Below are 21,664 nucleotides of genomic sequence, written 5' to 3'. Positions count from 1 at the left end.
ATTCATCTCTCTATGCGGGGTCGAGGGTCTAGAAAAGATTCTTGATTTTGGGAACAAGGCAAAAGGAGAGAAGACAGAAAATAGTGAATGAAAAATGCCCCCATGAAGGATCGAACAACAGACCTTCAGTTTACAAGACTCTTGCTCTACCACTGAACTATAGGGGCTGTTGGGGCAAGCTTGCCAAATTTGTTAATACTTATTTTATTTTACTCTTCCTTTAATTAGATTGACCCGAGGTATCGCACCAGAATTGAGTGAATTGAAAGGAACTATTTTTTATGTTGAATATTTTATTGGGAGTCGGAGGATTCTTTTATTTACTGTGCAACTTACAAATACATGCAGTTTTATTGACTGATATAATTGGCATTGCCTTATTACAAGCACACTCCAGATTTGTTTCCTTAACAAGAGAAGTAAATTAAAAAGTACGCAAAACAACTTAAAAGAAGGGTGAAATATATCGTCTCACGTGTTGTTAAAGTAAAAGATTTGTCATCATTCTGGACAAGTAGAAGAACCGGAGCAAGTTCTCCTAGCAAAAGGGATGTATCATGGTTCTTTAGTCGGTGTAGCATCTGTACATGACGTAATTATCCATGATCTTGCCACACTCTGAGCAAACCACCTGCTCGGGGATGTATCCAGCATGCCCCGGCAGGATCAGGTGGTTACAGTGGTGTTCGCGGTGGATACCACGTATTGCCTCATCCAGCACGGTGACAAACTTGTCGGGATGATCACCTTGTATCGCCAACTAATGTAGTCATCTAAAACAGGCAGCAATATGTCTCCTTTTCCTTTGGTCATCTCATTGTTTCCCCTGCTGAAAACTTCCCACCCTTCGTCACTGCTGTCAAATGCCAGCACTTCCATGATCTGCTGCATCACATGGTCGTTGTCCATGCTTAAGGCAGTGTTTTTCTTGGAGTTCCACATGCTCCACAGCCTCACCCAGAAGTACCAGACATAGTCGTAATATTCCTTGAGTGCGAAGATGTGGCTCAGTTTCTCCCGATCAATTACTTCATGGCACCGTCAGACTTTATCCTTTTGATTGCACTTTCCCACATATAGCATTTCCAGAGGTACGTTTAGGGCACCTGCAACTGCTCTGGTTGACACAGTAAACTTACGGATCCAGTCAATGTCCTCCCCACCGTACAAGCATATCACTCTGTTGTCCCTGATCTATCAGACCAAAAGAAATCTCCGTGATCAGCTTCGTGCAGTGCTAGTTGGGCTGGTATTACATACTTGTCTTACTGAACAAATGATTTTTTTAAAATGTAACAGGGGCGGTGCAGTTACCCATGTTTCGGGGTGTTGAATAGGAGAACACGCACATTTCTTTGATTCTTATGTAGGATTTGTTCTGAATGTTGTTTGTGAATATCGCATTCATTGACATGTCGTGACAAATATAGACATATGATAGCATGATAGAAAATAAATCCATGGTAGTTTGGTGATCACATACCCAGTCCGGAATTCGTTGATCAATGGAATCTGCTAACAGTTCGATGTTCCAGGTGTTTTCTGACCAGAGAGTCGTCTCCCTGGCTTTAGCGAAGGGGAAAGCTAAACTGCCCCAAATCCACATCATAGGTAAAGCATCAAGATTGGATGGCTTCCCCTGGGGATCCAATACTACGAGCATCGGCATGTGGACAAATTTCCAGACCTCTTGGATGTATCTGATGGCTACCTGTTCAATCAATGAAGGGTGGTACACCGAATAACATGGCATATTATAGGTCTTCAGTTCCTTAAATTGTAGTTCCTGTGATTGGGAAAGTGAGTTAGTTTGGTTGACAATGGGAAGCCATAAAACCTCGTACTCATGCCTCATTTGTTGTTGGTTGTAGATCATATGAAGGATGTTTAGCTCTTCGTGAGGCAGGTCGAGATCTGAAATCAGCAGTAGTACATACTTCGCCTTCAGTCCATCAATCCTTTCCTGTAACGCAAAGAACTTTAGCTTTTCAGAGTTTTAAGTTGTAGATATCTTGAAATTTTATCAGGTAAAAGTAAAGAACCAACATTAGATCTTTTAGAACCATCATATAGTGGCCTTTGTTCATCTGGGGCACGAATCATCCCCTTGAGTACTTTCATATTGTCAATATGAGCAGTCTCCATAAGTTTCTTGAATGCAGTGTACGAATCTTCAAACTTCTTCCTAACTGCACATACATGACAATATGATCGATGCGACGTGGGTATCATACTACTGTTTTTGTGCAGTTTGAAGTATTTCATCATTCCGGTGTTTTAGTGACCAACCAAATATTCAAGCATTGGTTTTTAAGGACATACATTGTGGGTTCGAGTTCGACCGGATGTGTGAATTTGAGGGTGAACAAAAATATTTCTATCCTATCGCCCTTGTTTACATTTACTAACTTTGTTACCTTACCAGAGTATCCGTTATTATTAGACAATTCGAATCAACATGTGACTTACCGATTAATTCCTTACAAATCTGCAATTCGGGAAAGAGTCCTAGCATGGCTAGGACTCCTCCTGAGAACCCTGCACAGATTGGTGCAGGGTTTGCGCTACTTCCAGGCACTGATAGCTCGATGTGTGGGGCACGGGCTGGGCTAGGAAGGTTCACTAGGGTCCTAAGTAAGCGTTCAGGGGTTGGGTTTGGGTGGTAGAGCGTCGGCTGGGCTCACACGATCATAAACATGGAGTCCATGCAAGGTGTGATTCTCGGCCAGAATAGGTGTCACGTGGGGCAGCATGTTTTTGGATTTTGAGTGGATAACTTGAAAAACTTAGAGTCTAGTAGGTTAATTTAACATGTTGGGCACGTTTTGGCTCGACATGGTTCGGGGGTAACTCGTAAAAATCAAAAGTTGGCTCGGGGTTGAAGCTTAGGTGTCAAATGAGGATTTTTAAATAAAGAAAAATTGGAAAATGGTTCTCGGGGTACGAATCTTCAAACTTCTTCCTAACTGTACATACATGACAATATGATCGATGCGACGTGGGTATCATACTACTGTTTTTGTGCAGTTTGAAGTATTTCATCATTCCGGTGTTTTAGTGACCAACCAAATATTCAAGCATTTGTTTTTAAGGACATACATTGTGGGTTCGAGTTCGACCGGATGTGTGAATTTGAGGGTGAACAAAAATATTTCTATCCTATCGCCCTTGTTCACATTTACTAACTTTGTTACCTTACCAGAGTATCCGTTATTATTAGACAATTCGAATCAACATGTGACTTACCGATTAATTCCTTACAAATCTGCAATAGCTTTTGTAGGTGCTCCAACATGACTGAGAGCTTATAGGCCAAACTTGATATCTCCCATGACTCAGCAGTTGACGAGATGTACCTTGATACAACAAAAAACAGTTTTAAAGATTTCTCGCTGAGAAAATAAGTGGTTAGTTTCAGTTATAAGCAATAATAAAGGGGAGATAATAAGAACTAAGAGCATCATACTCGTGACCAGTGCCGATGAGGTTCAGGAGCACTGATGCAGAGGCCTGAAGGCTCCTTATGATCCAATAAACATCTATTGGAATATGAGCAGTGGCAGTCTCAACTTCTGGTGATTCCCGGCTAATGTAGAGAGACGGAAGCTCCTTGAATTCTATAATACAGTGGAGCATCTTCGTTGTTGCAGTTAAGAGGTCAACTACCGCCTCAAATTTCTTTCTTAAATCACTGGAATGTTCCATTGGGCTGGGTAAATCTTTGAGTGTGGAAACATTCTTGGCTAATGGATTTTTTGTGTGAAGTTGCTCAACGAGCCAGAACTCGCCATAGTTGATGGAGAAAGCAGCAAAGGTGATGACCACCTTGGCATCCCAAGGGTAGTTTGACAGTGATTTTAGGAGTTCCATGGTTAGGGAATGTGCTTCTGTTCCAGAAGTACATTTGCATATTATCTGTTACATCGTGATTTTGAGTCATGTAATTAATTCAACAAAATTTCGTCTCTTGAGGGGAAATTAGGAACTTTATTATACCTCATTGGATATCTTTTTGATGGGAAATGCCATTAGTTTAACTATTTCCGTATCATAGTAAGAACTTTGAGTGACAGTATCATGGTAGGAACTGGAGATGACCTTGTTGTCAAGCGTGCCCAAATGGGCTTGAATGGGAGCAACCTGTATTTGAGCAGAACGCAAGAGAATTGTTATCAACTGAAAAAGAAAGGATATATCCAAGTGAAAAAGGTAAAGAATCATTATCATTTAAAAAAGCTTTCTTGAACTAGAAAGTGTAAGGAAAATGAACTTCTTGTATCCTACAGCAGCAGAATCAGCTGTCAAAGGTTTGACCAGATGGATGATATCCTCCACTATGAAAAAAACTGGCTTGACATCAAAATCTTCAATTTCTGGAGAATGGGTTCCCAGAATTTGCTTGGTAAGTGCAGTATCATCAGCAGAAAAGAAGACATGTCCCCACCCCCTACCACCTTTCATGAGCTGTCCTCTACCAGGCGCTGGCACACCCAATGGAAGGGGCTTGACAATGTTGTGTTCCATTTCATAGCTCGGCCTTAACCGTTGATCAGTTTCGTAATCTTGCATGCCTCCATTGAAGATATGAGCTTTAGTAGGTGGTACCTTTTCGGAGGAAAATGTAACATTCTTTGTCGAAGGAAACACATCCCGGCTAGCCATATCTATCGGAAAGGTATTTTCAATTAGCTATTTTCTTATCTGAATCTGGTGTTCTTCTCCAGGCTTTATATAGAATGTCAGAACTTGTTGAAGAAAAAGAAAGGGAGACAAGCGCCATGAGAAAAGAATAAAGCTGTGTTGAATCATATACCTTACTTTGGTTTTGGTTTAAAAATCTGCAAGAGGTTGGAATTCAGCCCCTTGCAACATATTCTTTCTACTAAATCCTTTGCTTCAGACAGCAAAAGGAACATTGTGTTTAATGTTTACACACGATCGTTTCCACATGATTCACGTTTTCTATGCGTGAAGCTTCTTTTGTATATGAATCTGGAAGAATGTAAGCCTTCATCAAACTTGGCATCTGTTTGTTCTGGCAATGTATCAGGCTTCTTTACTTGAAACTTGAGTTTTTTTAAGGTTGTTATAAAGAATTGCAGCAGATTCAATCTTACTATTTAAATGTTTTAAAACTATAAACCTAACCAAATCATATTTCATGCATTAATTCTGTTAAGACGTTATTTTTTGTCTTACTCGACTTCATTATCATCATCATTATTATTATTATTTTGAATGATTGTTTTTTATCGCACAACCCGCGCTTTAAGACGATCATGTCTAGACTCGACTCAACTATAACTCTAGGGGTCTCGGTGTGAATAAGACGATCTGTCACCTACCCTACCGCTCGGGGTGACGGTACGTCTTATTCCTAGACTTCGGCCTGATCTGTATCCACATCTACAATAGGAGAGGTGATCTTCCCCTAAGCCGTTATATCACCGAACGTCTAGAAGATTGACTGGTCTGTCGATCTTTCCTATCTTAATTACAATGAATTAAATCTATAAACAAAGCATAATCATATTAAAACATAAACAATAATCTAGTATGTGATTTTATTGAGAAACTCAAATGGGATCTCATTTGAGTTGTAGCTTCCCGAATATCACATGAATTATACCTTTGTCTTCCAAGTCTGACGAAGACGGAGTCTTGTATTCCAATCTGTCCATATCCAAATCTGATAATGACAATAGCATAAATACAATCTCAGTAAATAACTCAATTCAAACCTGTTCTGATCAATACTCAAATCAGTATATAATCTGATCCATATCTGAACAAGGTACAATCTAACTCATATCAATGATATCACGATACAATCGAAATCATTACTGAATCTGATCAATCTCAATCAATACTGAATCTGATCAATATCAATCTACTGATGTTTCGACAGCATAATCATACAGTTTCGATAACCCCGTCAATCTCAACATCACAGATATAATACCAGAACTCATAATCAGTATCAGTACAATTCAAAATCTGAATAATAACACAACTCTGATATATAATCTCAACTAAATCAACTCTGAAAATCATAACAATTGTATAAACAGTCTATTCTTTATTCTGACTTCAATTATACAATGTCTACTGTAGCAGAAACACTATATCTGGTTCATATTCAATTCTGACCATATCATAAATTCAGATAATGTCTAAACGTAGTAAAACTTACGTCCAGTTGTAGCCTACGTCGATAGGAATACAGTAATGAAGTCGGATTCAAATCAGACGGACGGATTAACACGGTCAAGATTTGAAGCGCAAGAAACTAAAATCTCTCTTGGATACTTTCGTTCTTCTCTTTCCTTTATTCTGAAGATTGGCTTGTTTCTTATATATATATATATATATATATATATATATATATATATATATATATATATATATAAATATTGCATGTAACTTGTACGTGTCTTCTCCAGAATTTGCCAAAAACCCACTCGCGCATATGCGCGCTTATTCTCGCACATGTGCGCCAAAGTTTCTGGACGGGTGGCGCATATGCGCGAGGGCTTCTGGACCCCTCGCGCATATGCGCGTGTTTCTTCGCGCATGTGCGCCGATTGTTTCTTTTGAGATGTTCGGCCGAACATCTCGAGATGTTCGGTTGAACATCTTGGCTTATAATGTAACGCTGCCCGACTTCTTCATTCAAGTTCGTATAACCTCAATCATGTCATTGATCCATAAATCATTCCAGATTAATCTTAATTTACGGTAATTATACCCAAATCATTTCAGATTACGGTAATCAAATTCTCGTGCCTTATATTTATATTACTAACTAATAGGAAAACTGAACTATTTAACTTTTTTAAACAATATATGTCTTAGAAATAAATAAAATTCTCAATTACTACATATATAATGGTCAAGATCTTTATCTGTTAGTGCTTTAATATGTTCAAACCATAATAAATTTTATATTTAATCGATGTTATTAACTCTGATATTTGCTTAATTACGTCCATCAGTGAGTTTAATTACGATTTTTACATGAATATTTGTTATCGACAAAATGAAATAAAAGTAACTATAGATACCATGCCATCACTCTTGTGGCAAGTAAAGAACGTTTTCATTTTCTTTTATATATTTCCTGGGTGGGTGGGTAAGGTTTTATATTATGTTTTACGTTTTTTTATTATTTAAAATATATATCGTTTCATTGCATACTTTTATTATTTCTTTTACCGGATTTATTTTTAGATTTTTTCTTTCTAATTAAATAATTAATTATTTTATGATTAAATAAAAAAAATCAGTTTTCCAAAGCTATTTAAGAAAATCCGGTTTTGCCGCGTTGAAAGCATAACTACCCCCCTTTCATCCTTAATTAATTTCTGGACTCTGCGTTAGCCCTAATTTCATCTTCTTCGCTGCGCTTAAAGGTCGCCTCAGTGTTTCGTATTTGCCATATTTAATCAATAATCACGCCCATTATTTGAACCTTCCCATCGACGTTTTTCCTTTTATCTTGAAAAATGTAAGTTTTCTTTCCTTTAACTAATATCCAGTAGATTTTGTTGCTTTTTTTGTAATCTAGTGACTTTTTTTTATAATCTAAATCTGCATATGTGTGTGTCTTTATTGGAAAGAAGATGAGAAGAGATAGATGCTAGCAATATAGGGCTTTTTTTTGTTCTGACCAAAGTCTGATGAATGGAGTTGTCAACATTCAGGGGAGTCATTAAGTTGGAACTTCATTGTCCCCAAAATGTAAATGGAATAGCTGCCGATCCACAGCCTGATTGGAGTTTTGATGACTTACGATCAGAGCTTGATACAATTGAAAAGAAGCTCATCCCGAGTTTAGATTTTTCTGCACCTTTTGACAAGAAACGACCTAGGTAATTTTTTATTTTGCTCCATTATTTTATGTGTACTGGTCTTAACTTTACTTTACTTTGTTCATTCAGAAATCGTTGCAACACAAGGGGATTTGCGATGCATGTGTCAGATCATGAATTGGGTTGTTCTGATAGTGACGTTGAAGAGGAGGTTGTTAACTCATCCATGGTTTCAGGCAGAAAATTTTCTTTTGAAGAACTCGATATGAGGTTTGTGCTTGACTACATGAAGGGAAGTGAAATAGTATAGTAGACTAAATGTCCGAAAGAGATATTCAACAATAAACATTAGCATTTTGGTTACTCCAGTGTATGAAATACAAATTTTCTGGTAAAACCCCCAAGGACAATTTTTTTAAATAATGATTTTGTATAGGCTTGTTGTATTAAATATTCATTATTTTCTCAGCCTGATTAACAAGTTGACTTTTTCCTTGGTTGTTAGTGTGCACCAAGTTGTTGATCACTTCTTTTTTTTTTTTATTTTTTTATTGCAGTGACGGTTATGATTATGAGTTACCTGTTTATGCTCAATGCCAATTGATGGATAAAGTGGGGTTAGCAGAAGGTGCAATCCGTGAGCTAAGTTATGAATTTCAGCTTTATGTTTCGGTGAGTAGACGTACTTGATTTGTGTTAGATGATTTGGGAAAAGGATAATAATGAGGTTAATGATACCAAACTGTCTTTTCCCATCTTTCTAAATAGTTTGATGGATTAGTGTGTGCTTGCTCTAATTTTTTCGTTCATTCTATTAACATCGTGGGACTAATTGTTGTTGTTGTTGACCTTTCTTACCATTTTCTTGACTCGAGAGGAAGTGAGAAATAAAATATTAACCTTAGAGACAAATTTGGTAAAGGAAAAAGAGAAGTTTGCTTCTCAAATTGCTGAAATTCATAAGCATAGAAGGACACAACAAGAGAGGGAGCGAAAATTTGATTTGCAATATCACCGTACAATGTATGACCTTTTACACTATGTACCTCAGATCTTAATTTTCGTTATGCTTCCTATTTTTAAATATAGAAGTGGGCTTGAGACTTTCTAGCACGGCATATTCTATGTATGCTATGAAGATATTCCTTTTTTTAACTTCATTTGTAGTGTAGTTTTTCTCCCTTAGTAAATGGCAACCTTTTGTAACTGATTACCTGACAAAACTCATTGAATTTGTTACTGTTTTGAGACTATAAAGGTTCCAGGACACTTAAGACAACTGGAGGGTCCTTGAGGTGTATGGATATGATTGGCATATGAATTCAATTTATTCAAAAATTGTTTAACCTATCTGATCTCCATCTCAATTATGATGACCTTGATATGAATTTTCACGGTTATTGTGAAGTGTTTAGCTAGGTTTTTAAGGTTGTATTCCAATCATTTCTACTCCGATAATTTGAATTGGACGAGAATACTGCTCTTACGAATTTATTGAATTATGGCAGTGCAGAAGCACTTGATAATCACCTTACAGCTGTACAAAGAGATCATGAGCACATATCACAACTAGAAGAGAAAAGAATAAGAGATGATGCAGCCCGTGAAGAGGCTAAAAGGAAAGAGAAGACTCTCATAGAAGAAAAATTATGTAAAGAAAAGATCAAAGCCGAAGAAGAGGTTCTTTCCGCACCTATATCATTTAAATATTTCTGTATATTTTTCCTTCTCAGCTTCTGCAGCAGCTAATTCGTTGCCCTTGGGAAATTTGTTTTTCCCCCATGGGAATGAGGCAGATGTAACAGTTATTCACATATGTGTAGTTTTTCTGTCCAAAGCTTCTTGTGTATAACGATAAAAATGAGAACGGACTTTTAGTCAATGAAAAATCTTCAGATATCACAGCTTGGTATTGTCTTCCATGTCTTATTATCATGTTGTGTATAAATCTAATCTGAAAGTTTCCAACTATTGAGAAGTTGCTCAGAAAAGAATTGCTACTAAATTGCACACCAAATGATGGATGGATGCATTTCATATATTAGATTTACCAAGAAAATTAGTTGGAGCAAGGCTTATGTGAATATGCATCCATCATCCACTATTTGTTTCGTAACTTAAATAACTTTTTTTTTTCCTGGTACATTTGAATGATTGAATCAATGTAGGCTAGGCTACATGCTGAGAGAGCTGAAATAGATAAAGCGGCTGCGGAAGCTGAGAAGAAATCTGTAGAAGGAAAAAGACATGCTGAGAATCAAGTTGCTGAATTAGCTGCTACCAAAAATGCTGTTGAAACTTTAAGAAATGGTGTTCCCAGGATAGAAACTCTTGGGCAGGTCGTGCCTACCAGATTTGACGATAAGAAACATGTTTCATTATCAGGTATGTGGGACGTTATGTTGATAAACAAGAATTTTGACTTTTTCGCCATTCTAATCTGAAGTTTCAACCGAGTCTATTTGGCAGGAAGAAGTATGACAAGAGCTTCAAAAAATGCTTTAGAATTGGAGAGAAAAAGACTACGTATTTATGAAAAGTTAACTATAGAAAACGGGGCTCTTAAAGAAAGTTCTGATCAGGTAAATCACTAAGGATGATTCGAATTTCAAATTACTAGATTTTACTGTACTATGCATTTAAATATCTTTACAGGTTTATAGAATCGTTTGTGCAAAATAAGCAAGACACATAAGGTGGTCGCAACTTTGAATAGATCACCGAATGCTAGAGTAATGTGTTTGATGGTTCTTCTGATTCATTATCTCTCTACGATGTCCATGAGCACAATGTCGATGATATGTCATTTATGAACCACAATTGTCTGTCCTATCCAGGGTAATCGAAGAACTGGACAGAATTTCAATATGCTGATTAAAACCATCTATGCTACTGTAGAAAATGTCAGGTCAGTCGGATCTTATCATTCTTTCATTTTAACAAACCAGTAAGTCTTTTACTTTGCTGTTCATTAGTTTTTATTTTCCTCTGATAAAAAAAATCTTATGTTATGTGCAAATTGCATTTTTTTTTTCAACAGAACAAAAGCAGATGAATTGTTCAATTTAATCAGTAGTCCAGAATATCCCCATTCCATCAGTATCATGTCCTTTGCAGAAAAGGTATTGTTGTTGAGTATCATTTGAAGGAGTTACCGGTTTTCATTTCTTTGTTTGATTGCAGAACCAATTTGATATTTAATAGATTATAGGCGGAGGAAACTTTCATCATCGTGTTCAGAGAATGTCTAATAAATATGTGCTTACTTAGGGAGTCATGATTTTTACAGGTGGTCTTCAACTGTGAAAATTCTCAAAAGAGCGACGGATTCATTTTTGCCTGTAGTCATGTCATTGTTCTTGTCACCTCCAAGGTAAACTCTGCTGTGAAGAATTCCATACTACTTGTTATAAATTTATTCTAAGTTGTTATCATGAAATCAATTGTTTGCTAAGAAGTCCTTTTATGTTCTCTTCTTTTGTGTAAGATAAGTCTTCTCTGTGTCTGGATTTGTATGCTTGTGTCCATTGAAACAGCAATTTAGCATGTTGATCCTGGATAATGTGTCATTTGATAATATTTTATTTTATTGAATACAGATTCCATTGGCTTTGGACATTCTCTTGGCAGAGTTGAATAGAGTTTGCATGTACACTGTGCCCAAATATGTAGAATACTCTCCAGTAATAAATCTAACTCAATATTTTAAGAACTTGTCTTTTGTTTGTTCTCGATTTTTCCTTGTTATGGTTTGATGATGCAAAAGTATGGGCAGTTTCATGTACTTTTTAAGTTCTCTGCAAGAGTCACATGGCTTGATTGGACTCTTAAGTTCAGAAACATTCTTGTTCTCTTTTGGCTTTTCGACAGAGCTGCTACTGTAAATTGATACCATATTTATGTTATCTTTTACAGGTATTGTTTCAAACCAGAGAAGCTTATTTCAAAGCTATTGGCTACAAGGAAATATATGGTAAGATCGAGAACACTGATAGTTATGTAGAGAGATTGAGTTCGATCATGAGACTCTATGGAGCTTTAGTACAGGTTTGGGTGCTCTGTGACTACTTGAGCTTCTAACCATAATTACCCAATGCATTTTAATGGTACGAGACATGTAGTAGCCCGAATGCCGAATTGGGTAATTAACGGATTAATGGTGATTAATCATGATCGGAAGGTCCGAAGATGGTTCGGAAGCACCGAAGAGTTCGGCAGTTCCGAAGTGTAGGTTCGGTGGATCCGATCATGAGGTGTCAAGAGCAGCTGGACACGTGCATGTTCGGACGGTCCGAAGTGTATGATCGGAGGATCCGATCATGAGCTGTCAAGAGCCAATGGACACGTAGCGTTCGGACGTTCCGAAGTGGTGTTCGGAGGATCCGAACATGGCCTATAAATAGTGGTCGGATTTCCTCATTTTGACTCGCCAATTCAGAGAGTTCCATAGCATTTCAGTCGTTTCTGACAGGTTCTAGTCTTGTTCCGAGATTTGGGCACTAGCGGGGAGCTGCTGGTCTTGTAGCAGAGCTGTGCTCTAGTTGGGAGCTAGCGGCATCAGCGGGCTAGCGACGGACGAAGGTTTGGAATTTTATCAGTATTTATCTCAGGATTATCTAGTTAAGTCTGGTAGATAAGTTTAGTGATGGTTTTCACTTGATGAATAGGCTTGGATTAGACCTGTTGTCTGGTTGTTCCAGTGGATTAGGATTGCTGTGATAGAGGTACGAAAGTACTATCCGAGATATCCTGGTTGAGTATACATTCATATATGTGTTGCATGATTATGTGGTGCATTGATATATGTCATATGATGCATGCTATTATGTCACGTTTATTACTGCACATTGCATTTCATGTTGAGCCGTATCTCCTTCGAGATAGCCTTTGCTGTGAGCTGTATCTCTTTCGAGATAAGCTATATCTTGGGGCCGCTCAGCCCTGTCTTGTGGACGCATGGACACCGAGAGTACACAGTGGCCGACGGGTCGGGAGGGCTTCGGTGGTCCGGGACATTTTAGGTCCACGTCTGTCTTGTAGTGGATGCAGTGACCCAGAGGTTGGACCGCGCGGCACTATCCACTTGGCGCCTCTAGACTGAGCATTGTTGAGATCCTTTTGTGATTCCTGTTTCTTGACTACCCCGGTATCATGATCATAGCATGTGCATTTCATATAGGTCTGTATACTCATACTTTTGTACTGGGCGTTCTTATCGCTCACGTCCTCGGTTTTGTTTATCTTGGACACCCCATTCCCTCGGGGCAGGTCTCAGGTTGGATGGTTCCGGAGGAGCAGGAGGAGGACGTTGAGTAGCCGGTTGGTTTAGTTTCGGTATCATTTGATTCGATATGGTTGTACCAGATATTCTTTACCTTATTTTGAGTTGTTCTAGAGTTCGTTTGGGTTGTATAACTATCATTTGTTAGTTGTTTCCGCTATTATCTCTGATTAGTAATTATTAAGTTAATTGCATGCTTAGTTTTCAATTAGTAGGTGATTCTGGAACGGGTCACTACATTTATGGTATCAGAGCATGCGTAGGATTTTGGGATATAGATTTTGTTTTGGGATTTCCGTTGACCATTTTTCCCTATTCTATCTTGTAGCGATGGCTGACCATTTTGATGACGGGAGTAGTCAGGGGAGTGTAGGTCGATGGGGTGACCAAGATGATCTTAGGCGTCACCATGAGCATCGTCATCGTCGGGATGGTCCTAGGCGTTTCGATATGCATCGTTTCATGCAGATGGGGCCTAAGCCTTTAGTTGGCGGTGAGACTCCCGATGATGCGGAGGATTGGTTAGAGCGCATGGAGAGTTGTTTCCGCGCATTCCAGTGCACCGATGAGCAGAAGATGGAGACCCTTAGTTTTCTTCTTGAGGGCCGTGCTCGCAGGTGGTGGCGATCGACTTCTGCGCCGATAGTTCAGTCTCAGGGTAGAGCGACTTGGGTCGATTTCCGTGCAGCGTTCATGCAGCTGTACTTTCCTCCAGCCCTTCGCCAGGCCAAGACGATTGAGCTCTTGAACCTGAAGCAGGGGAGTATGTCTGTTGATGAGTATCAGCAGAAATTCTTTGAGTTATTACCCTTCGCTCCTCATATCAGTGGCAGTTCTGAGGCCAAGTATGATCATTTCCTCCAGGGCCTTAATCAGGAGATCTTTGATCGAGTCACTGTCTGTGATAATCCTACTTCGTACGATGGGTTGGTGAACCGGTGTCGTCAAGCAGAGATCAGTCTCCAGCGTGGTAGGGCTATTCTTTCTTCTAGACCTCCGAGTACTTTGAGGCCTCGATCTCAGTCGTTCAAGAAATCTGGTTCGTCTTCTTCTGGATCTAGATCTCGATCTAGCGGTGTTTTCCGCTTTGGTAAGAAGAAGGAGTCTTGTGCGCATTGTGGGAAGAACCATCCATCGGAGCAATGCCGAGTAGCCGCAGGAGCTTGTTATCAGTGCGGAGAGATGGGGCATATTAAGAAGAATTGTCCTCAGTTGCGAGGTGGAGCAGGATCTGATTCTGGATCTCAGGCGACTGTTCAGCAGAGGAGGCAGGGTCAGGCAGTGGGTAGTTCGAATCTTCGACCTCGTGCCCAAGGTCAAGTTTTTGCGTTGAACCAGGATCAGGCTGCAGACGAGACCGAGAGAGTCATAGCAGGTACTTTTTGTTTATGCGGTATTCCTGCTTTTGTTCTTATAGATACCGGAGCATCTCATTCATTCATTTCTGCACGATTCGTTAAACGTCATAAGTTACCGTATGTTTCTCTAGACGTCATTCTTTCTGTTTCTACCCCGATGGGTCATTCGGTTTTAGCCAAGCGTCTAGTGATGGGTTGTCCTTTAGATTTTGAGGGTAACGAGTTGACTGCGAATCTTATGATTCTGGAGATGGAAGATTTTGATTGTATTTTGGGGATAGACATTTTGACTACCTACCGAGCTACTGTGGATTGTTACCAGAAGCTTGTTCAGTTTCGTACGACTGAGAGCTCTAGTTGGTTTTTCTATGGTGAGGGAGCGCGACCTCCGATGCCAGTAGTATCTGCTCTGAAAGCCTGTCGTGCTTTAGAGGCGGGCGGGGAAGGCTACCTCATCTATGCAATTGATACGTCCACAGGTAGTGTTGGTATAGAGGATATTCCAGTGGTTTGTGAATTTCCTGATGTATTTCCAGAAGAGATTCCTGGTTTTCCTCCGGTTAGAGAGGTGGAGTTTGGCATTGAATTAATGCCAGGGACTGCACCGATTTCTCGTGCCCCCTATCGTCTGGCTCCGTCAGAGATGAGAGAGCTGAAGCAGCAATTGCAGGATCTTCTTGATAAAGGTTATATTCGCCCGAGTGTTTCGCCTTGGGGAGCTCCAGTCTTGTTTGTCAAGAAGAAGGATGGATCGATGCGGTTGTGCATTGATTATCGCCAGCTGAATCGGGTGACGATCAAAAACAAGTACCCATTACCCCGTATTGATGACTTGTTCGATCAGCTTCAGGGTACTTCTGTTTACTCCAAGATCGACTTGCGATCAGGTTATCATCAGATGAGAGTCAGAGATGATGATATTTCCAAGACTGCATTTCGTACTCGTTATGGGCATTACGAGTTTCTAGTTATGCCATTCGGATTGACGAATGCGCCAGCGGTGTTCATGAATCTGATGAACCGAGTCTTCCGAGATTTTCTGGATCAGTTTGTGGTGGTTTTCATTGACGATATCTTGATCTATTCTCATAGTGTGGAAGAGCATGTCCAGCACTTGAGGATTGTGTTGCAGATTCTTCGCGAGAAGCAATTGTATGCTAAGCTGAGTAAGTGCGAGTTCTGGATTGATCGTGTAGTATTCCTTGGTCATGTGATTTCCAAGGAAGGAATTTCTGTGGATCCCAGCAAGATTGAGGCAGTGCTAAATTGGTCACGACCTACGACGGTGGCTGAGATCCGTAGTTTTCTAGGTCTAGCAGGGTATTATCGTCGCTTCATCGTGAATTTCTCCCAGGTAGCTAGACCTTTGACGCAACTTACTCGGAAGGATGTTCCATTTGAGTGGTCATCTGAGTGCGAAGATAGTTTCAGAGAGCTTCGTCGACTTCTGACTTCTGCACCTGTTTTGGCGTTACCGTCAGGATCTGATGGTTTCAGTGTTTACACCGATGCCTCTTCTCAAGGCTTAGGGTGTGTGTTGACGCAAAACGGTCATGTGATTGCTTATGCTTCCAGACAGCTGAAATCTCACGAGGAGAAGTATCCTACTCATGATCTAGAGTTGGCAGCTATTGTGTTCGCGCTGAAGATTTGGCGTCATTACTTGTACGGGGTTAAGTTTGAAATCTTTACTGATCATAAGAGTCTGAAATATCTGTTCACTCAGGCTGAGTTGAACATGAGGCAACGTCGTTGGATGGATTTGCTGAAAGATTATGACTGCGAGATCAAGTACCATCCAGGATCTGCAAATCTCACAGCTGATGCTCTTAGTCGCAAAGTGAGAGTTTCTGCACTTCAGACCAGTGCTATGATTAGTACTATTCAGGATTGTTGTTCGTTGGGATTTAATTTCAAACATCGGAAAGGTATGGAGAGCATTCGTGTTGCTACCATTTTATCTGAGCCAGCCTTGTTCGCTCGGATTCGAGATGCTCAGATGTCTGATCTCAAGACTCAGAGATTAGCTCGGTTAGCGGGTGGAGATAGCAGTTTCCATTATCAGTCTAATGGTCTTCTGTGTTTGTCTAATCGAGTTGTAGTACCAGAAGATGATAATTTGAGGGAGGAGATCTTATCTCATGCTCATCGAAGTAAGTTGAGTATTCATCCAGGAAGTAATAAGATGTATAAAGACTTGAGGACACGATTTTGGTGGAAAGGGATGAAGCGCAGTGTTTATCAGTTTGTTTCCAAGTGTCTTGTTTGTCAACAGGTTAAGGCAGAGCACCGTCGACCTGGAGGATTATTGTTGAATCTACCTATTCCTGAATGGAAGTGGGAGCATATCGCGATGGATTTCATTACTCACTTGCCATTATCGTCGAGGAATAGTGACGCTATTTGGGTAGTGGTGGATCGACTCACCAAGTCTGCTCATTTTCTGTCTTATAACCGGGATTTCACTTTCGATCGTATGGCTCGATTGTACATTCAGGAGATTGTACGTTTGCATGGAGTGCCTGTCAGTATTGTCAGTGACAGAGATCCTCGTTTTACCTCACGGTTTTGGGGTAGTTTCCAGTCAGTTTTGGGTACTACACTGAGTCTGAGTACTGCTTATCATCCGGAGACTGACGGTCAGTCAGAGAGGACTATCCGTACGCTTGAGGATATGTTGCGAGCCTGTGTTATGGATTTCGGACCCGCTTGGCAGGATCATTTGCCTTTGATTGAGTTCGCGTACAACAACAGCTACCATCGTAGTATTGGTATGGCACCATTTGAGGCGTTGTATGGGCGACGTTGTCGTACTCCTTTATTCTGGGACGAAGTTGGTGAACGACATGTTGAGGGACCGGAGTTAGTCCAGCAGGCTATTGATAAAGTTGCAGTAATCAAGAAGAGGATTAAGATTGCCCAGGATCGACAGGCTAGTTATGCGAACACCAAGCGGCGACCTCTTTATTTCCAGCCAGGTGAGAAAGTGTTTCTCCGAGTTTCGCCTTTTCGCAGGATTTTGAGATTTGGTCTCAAGGGTAAGCTATCTCCGAGATTCATTGGTCCTTTTGAGATTCTAGAATGTGTGGGAGATTTAGCTTACAGGTTAGCATTACCTCCGTATTTGTCCGGTATTCATGATGTGTTCCACGTATCTTTGTTGAGACGATACGTAGCAGATGAGTCTCACATCTTGCATCCCTCTGAAGTTCAACTTGAATCAGATTTGTCTTACGTGGAGCGACCAGTTCAGATTCTCGATCGCAAAGACAAGGTGTTGCGGAATAAGATCATTCCTCTTGTCTTAGTACAGTGGCAGCGCAGAGGCACTGAAGAAGCCACTTGGGAGTTAGAGAGTCGTATGCGTTCAGAACATCCAGAGCTCTTTTGAGTTTTGCTTTGTATATGTTTGTGTTTTTCAATTGTAATCGAGATATCAGTTGTATTCAACAACAATTGAGATATAATAGCGATGTTGTTATTTCGTTTTGTTCATTCTCTAAGCCTGATTTCGAGGACGAAATCTTTTAAGGGGTGGAGAATGTAGTAGCCCGAATGCCGAATTGGGTAATTAACGGATTAATGGTGATTAATCATGATCGGAAGGTCCGAAGATGGTTCGGAAGCACCGAAGAGTTCGGCAGTTCCGAAGTGTAGGTTCGGTGGATCCGATCATGAGGTGTCAAGAGCAGCTGGACACGTGCATGTTCGGACGGTCCGAAGTGTATGATCGGAGGATCCGATCATGAGCTGTCAAGAGCCAATGGACACGTAGCGTTCGGACGTTCCGAAGTGGTGTTCGGAGGATCCGAACATGGCCTATAAATAGTGGTCGGATTTCCTCATTTTGACTCGCCAATTCAGAGAGTTCCATAGCATTTCAGTCGTTTCTGACAGGTTCTAGTCTTGTTCCGAGATTTGGGCACTAGCGGGGAGCTGCTGGTCTTGTAGCAGAGCTGTGCTCTAGTTGGGAGCTAGCGGCATCAGCGGGCTAGCGACGGACGAAGGTTTGGAATTTTATCAGTATTTATCTCAGGATTATCTAGTTAAGTCTGGTAGATAAGTTTAGTGATGGTTTTCACTTGATGAATAGGCTTGGATTAGACCTGTTGTCTGGTTGTTCCAGTGGATTAGGATTGCTGTGATAGAGGTACGAAAGTACTATCCGAGATATCCTGGTTGAGTATACATTCATATATGTGTTGCATGATTATGTGGTGCATTGATATATGTCATATGATGCATGCTATTATGTCACGTTTATTACTGCACATTGCATTTCATGTTGAGCCGTATCTCCTTCGAGATAGCCTTTGCTGTGAGCTGTATCTCTTTCGAGATAAGCTATATCTTGGGGCCGCTCAGCCCTGTCTTGTGGACGCATGGACACCGAGAGTACACAGTGGCCGACGGGTCGGGAGGGCTTCGGTGGTCCGGGACATTTTAGGTCCACGTCTGTCTTGTAGTGGATGCAGTGACCCAGAGGTTGGACCGCGCGGCACTATCCACTTGGCGCCTCTAGACTGAGCATTGTTGAGATCCTTTTGTGATTCCTGTTTCTTGACTACCCCGGTATCATGATCATAGCATGTGCATTTCATATAGGTCTGTATACTCATACTTTTGTACTGGGCGTTCTTATCGCTCACGTCCTCGGTTTTGTTTATCTTGGACACCCCATTCCCTCGGGGCAGGTCTCAGGTTGGATGGTTCCGGAGGAGCAGGAGGAGGACGTTGAGTAGCCGGTTGGTTTAGTTTCGGTATCATTTGATTCGATATGGTTGTACCAGATATTCTTTACCTTATTTTGAGTTGTTCTAGAGTTCGTTTGGGTTGTATAACTATCATTTGTTAGTTGTTTCCGCTATTATCTCTGATTAGTAATTATTAAGTTAATTGCATGCTTAGTTTTCAATTAGTAGGTGATTCTGGAACGGGTCACTACAAGACAAGATTGGGTTCTGATATTCTTGTTTTGGCAGACTGAAATTGGTGGCTTTCAGAATCTCCATGGACTTAAAGAAGGTTGGGCATGGCTTGCACGGTTTCTAAATTCTCTCCCGGCTAATCTTTATACAGCAGTTGCACTACAACATTTTCTTGAAGTAAGCTGGCATTTGCCTTTTCACATATATTTTTCAATATTTTATGCATAATGATATGTAGTCATTTAAGAACGTCTAGATGTCAGGATACGCTCTTTACCGAAGATACAGAAATCAGTTTGAGAAGTTGCTGAGGATCATTGCTCGTGACTTCCTCAAAGCACTAAAAGAGGGTAATTCAGATTCAGTAAATGCAAAGCTGATCAAGGTGAAAACATCCATCATTAATTACGTAGAGTCAAGCCGGTTCAAGAAGGAACCAGAAGGATTGCAGCTGAGAGGCCACTTGGATTCGAATGATTTTTTTTTATGTTCAGCCATTATTTCGAAATCTATTGATGTGCAGTTAATCTGATCGATCATGTGTATCAATTAGTGTTACTCGGCAACTAGAACACAAAGGTTGAATGTTGGGAAATGTTACTCATCCATCAATCATGGTTCCCAATTAGTATTGCTGGACTAATAGAATCCGAAGGCTTTCAGAAATGTTGCCTAATTTGGCTTCATCCGCTTGAATAGTGAAGATCCTCCCAAAGTTTTTAGAAATTGAAGAAACAAGTACACTTAAGAGTGTTGAAAAATCGACAACAAACAACTACTCGGATAGCTGTCCATATGTCCGACAAGTGTTAACCATTGCCCTTGGCAGCTTCCTAGGATTATGGTCATAACCAAAATTTTACTTGTATTTTTTGATCATCTATAATAGAAAAAAGAAAGAACGAAACAGCATTACGTGTTATTCATAGAAGTGGCATACTAATTGACCATAGATCAATTCTACTTTTGATTTGGGAGTGTTGATCACACCTCTAATTCTGAACATATTGTTCATACCAAGTGACAACAATATATTTTGATCGTAATCTTGTGGTCAAATAGTGTAACATGGTTTAAGCAATCACCTCCGGAATTGGTGTCACAACTATGCTCTAAAGATTATTTTTTAAACATTTAAATTAACTAAAAAGTTTTAATAGGAAATCATTTGATCTGTTTATGTAAATTGATGTTGTTTACCTATTCATAAATAAGAGTAGATAGCATTGTGGAAAATCGTGTCATAATTGAAAAGGACAAGTTGATTGATAAAATAATTTTTTGACGATCGAAGAAGTGAGCTATACGATTACCCAAGGAAAAGTTGAAACGAGATTTTATATGTTTTTTTTCCAAAAAAAAAAAATGTTATTAGAGATTTTACTTAGTCACCTATGGCTACTAATAATCCACTCCCGTTCATTATTTTAATAACAATATGTTATCAAAAATATTAATTTCAATAAATTTTCTCTTCCACGGGTTTCTCTGATTTCGTAACGCTGGACACTATATACGCATAGGGAAAAAAATATTGGAAGAAGGTTTCAATAAGAATGGAAAAGGTAATTTCTTAAATACAATACTCTAATAAAATATAATAATTTTAATTTTACAATATGTATGTGCGTGTGATTATTCTCACATATGTATGTTTCCCAAAATAATAGTGATTGATCACAAAAATGACATGTAAATAAATATTAGATTTAAAACTTAAAGGTTAGGTAGATGTACCACACAACCAATTACAGAATCAACGTATAAAAAATAATTTACAGAACTAAATTACGTGCAAGAAAAATAAGGAATTTGTTTTCCGAAAAAATGATATGATCAAGATGGACTAACGCAACCTCTACGCTTGATTGCGATGATACGTGGATGATGATCCATGGAGGTTCCTTTCAGGAAAATGGAAACTTTCACGCTCAAATTTCAACGTCTTCATAAGGAGGCAAGCAAACGGCCAGATATCTGTAATACAGCAATTCTACTCGAGGAAAATATAAGCACCAGAGCATCTACACGCACGAAAGATATCACATCAAATACCAGTCTTTTAAGTAGCAAAAAGTAAATAATATCCCTTCCTGTTCTCTGTGTGCGTGCGCAGGGAAGTGAGTGGATCTCAATTTTTTTAAAAGCAACCATATTGTTTGTTACTTGGAGAAGAGAACCGAGAAGAGCCTGAGACACTTTGCCTCCAGGGAAGGGGGCCAAAAGTCCTCCACATGCTTGATGGCAATACAACCTAGAGCCTTGTGTGAACAAATGGCAGCCACC

At 39.8% G+C, this 21,664-nt stretch overlaps 2 protein-coding genes across 2 annotated transcripts in view; one reads left to right on the top strand and one right to left on the bottom strand.

Moving 5' to 3' along the window:
* Positions 1–491: 491 nt before the first annotated feature.
* Positions 492–21,664, bottom strand: part of LOC140821908 (protein SIEVE ELEMENT OCCLUSION B-like) — a 61,882-nt gene continuing 40,709 nt past the window's right edge. Inside the window, exons 3-7 of the mRNA XM_073182587.1 lie at positions 3,467–3,915; positions 3,247–3,356; positions 2,047–2,189; positions 1,484–1,963; positions 492–1,194 (exon numbers count right to left, since the gene is read on the bottom strand). Coding sequence (XP_073038688.1) covers positions 1,042–1,194; positions 1,484–1,963; positions 2,047–2,189; positions 3,247–3,356; positions 3,467–3,915 — 1,335 coding nt within the window. The 3' untranslated portion in view covers positions 492–1,041. The remainder of the gene's footprint in view (positions 1,195–1,483; positions 1,964–2,046; positions 2,190–3,246; positions 3,357–3,466; positions 3,916–21,664) is intronic.
* Positions 7,590–19,983, top strand: LOC140822156 (mRNA export factor GLE1-like). The gene is made up of 14 exons (XM_073182906.1): positions 7,590–7,871; positions 7,941–8,081; positions 8,369–8,483; positions 8,689–8,834; positions 9,320–9,491; positions 9,980–10,196; positions 10,281–10,393; positions 10,631–10,719; positions 10,852–10,933; positions 11,101–11,184; positions 11,411–11,494; positions 11,727–11,858; positions 19,433–19,555; positions 19,635–19,983. Exons 1-14 carry the CDS (start codon positions 7,684–7,686, stop codon positions 19,908–19,910), a joined length of 1,962 nt encoding a protein of 653 aa, XP_073039007.1. The 5' UTR covers positions 7,590–7,683; the 3' UTR covers positions 19,911–19,983.

This window comes from Primulina eburnea, unplaced genomic scaffold (assembly GCF_022965805.1).
Source record: "Primulina eburnea isolate SZY01 unplaced genomic scaffold, ASM2296580v1 ctg739_ERROPOS11973397, whole genome shotgun sequence".
NCBI classification, from domain to species: domain Eukaryota; kingdom Viridiplantae; phylum Streptophyta; class Magnoliopsida; order Lamiales; family Gesneriaceae; genus Primulina; species Primulina eburnea.
This window is presented reverse-complemented; position numbering and strand designations above follow the sequence as displayed.

Bases quoted from the DNA above. Each gene is read 5' to 3' on its own strand.
- LOC140822156 (XM_073182906.1), top strand. From the start codon at position 7,684: ATGGAGTTGTCAACATTCAGGGGAGTCATTAAGTTGGAACTTCATTGT. The intron at 10,720-10,851 runs GTCAGTCGGATC...TTTTTTCAACAG, and splicing joins GCTACTGTAGAAAATGTCAG to AACAAAAGCAGATGAATTGT. The intron at 11,185-11,410 runs GTAAACTCTGCT...TATTGAATACAG, and splicing joins TTGTTCTTGTCACCTCCAAG to ATTCCATTGGCTTTGGACAT.